At 47.1% G+C, this 1,404-nt stretch overlaps 1 protein-coding gene across 1 annotated transcript in view; it reads left to right on the top strand.

The window, feature by feature from the left end:
• The first annotated feature begins 278 nt into the window (after nucleotides 1-278).
• Nucleotides 279-1,404, top strand: part of LOC135805460 (tectonin beta-propeller repeat-containing protein 2-like) — a 14,831-nt gene continuing 13,705 nt past the window's right edge. Inside the window, exons 1-3 of the mRNA XM_065319495.1 lie at nucleotides 279-484; nucleotides 573-630; nucleotides 709-920. Of these exons, the coding sequence (XP_065175567.1) occupies nucleotides 615-630; nucleotides 709-920 (228 nt within the window). The 5' untranslated portion in view covers nucleotides 279-484; nucleotides 573-614. The remainder of the gene's footprint in view (nucleotides 485-572; nucleotides 631-708; nucleotides 921-1,404) is intronic.

Raw genomic sequence — 1,404 nt, 5'->3', positions numbered from 1 at the left:
ACGAAACTCGCCGAGGTGCCTATCGTTTCGCATGGGCCTGTCGATTTTGCACCCACGCTGTCCACGCCATATACAGTCCATTTCCCCTAGCCGGCCCAGGGCTAGCCGAGCGCGAGCCAGTGTGTGGCAGTGGTACGAGAGTCGCTCGAGTCGCCCGTGCCCGCCGACCGGTACGCGGTCCCGTACAGAGGCACCACGTGTGTTTTTTTCAAAAAATCGAAGTGGAAAAGATTACGTGTCCTCTTTGCAAAATTTGACATCATGACTGTATTGTTTTCCTTTTCCCTGCAGGTGTGGCTGCATGCCAGTGCTATGCTCGCATGCTGTAGCTGTTATGATTGTGTGGAAGTACCTTTCTGTTTTCATTTCATGAACGATTTGTGGAGGAGACGACAGAAGTAATAATAACTAATATGCCAGCTGCGTAGTTCATTGCTGGTGACCAGACACATAAGTTTCGGAACGAAAAGTATCCGACATATCAGTACGAATATGTTTCAGGTCGTGAGGAAGGCGGATGAGTGCTGTTTAGACAATCCTTGAATTATTTCCAAAACTTTCTATTGTCGTAGCTGAGTGGCTGATCCAGTGATCGTGCGCCGATTTGCTTGAGGATGGCCAGTGCTAGTGGTAAGTTGTTGCGTGTATGACAATGTGCGCGGAGAGGCGTTCTCCACAAGCTCTTGGATCGTTTCTCCCCATCCGCAGGCACCAAGTCGTCGTCGACAACCATCATTGTGGATGATGGAGAGCTGCCTGAGTTGTCAGCGGCGCTGCCCAAAAAGTATGGCATTCCGCCGTCACCTGTTCAGCTTCTGTGTGTAGCCGGCTCGAACGATTTGCTTATACTGGGCACGAACCATAGTTTGATGGTTATTCACCATCTTCGGACATTGGTCACCGACAAAGTGTCATTGGAAGTGAGTGTACTACATTGTAGTATTTACTGGATACTTGACAGTGCCGATTTTCATGTACGTTCTCATGCACCCCTGCCCCACCAACAATTGTTTACAGATGCATACGAGCCCTGTAACGTTATGAATAATGTGAAGTGCACATAGAGCCACTGACAATTAGAAGATCACGGAGTCGTATCGATTTCTCACTACTGTTCAACATAATTATGGTATATGACAAATTGGTGAGTATGTTGTGCGATGTACTTCACACTACGTACATTGATTGGGCCAGCAGTACAGCTGTTTGTACCCACACAGTATGCATGGTACTATGTGGTGCGGTTCACGATGACAGTATGCGAATACAATGTATTCACATGCTGTCTTGAGGCTTTATCACAATCAACCTTACTCACTGTGTACTCACTGTGAGTAGTTGTGAGTAATGTAATAAAAGATTATTCCCGTAGCTATGCAGAAGACGTTACTTCAGTAACGTCTG

The sequence above is a fragment of the Sycon ciliatum genome, chromosome 1 (assembly GCF_964019385.1).
Source record: "Sycon ciliatum chromosome 1, ocSycCili1.1, whole genome shotgun sequence".
Classification (NCBI taxonomy): domain Eukaryota; kingdom Metazoa; phylum Porifera; class Calcarea; order Leucosolenida; family Sycettidae; genus Sycon; species Sycon ciliatum.
This window is presented reverse-complemented; position numbering and strand designations above follow the sequence as displayed.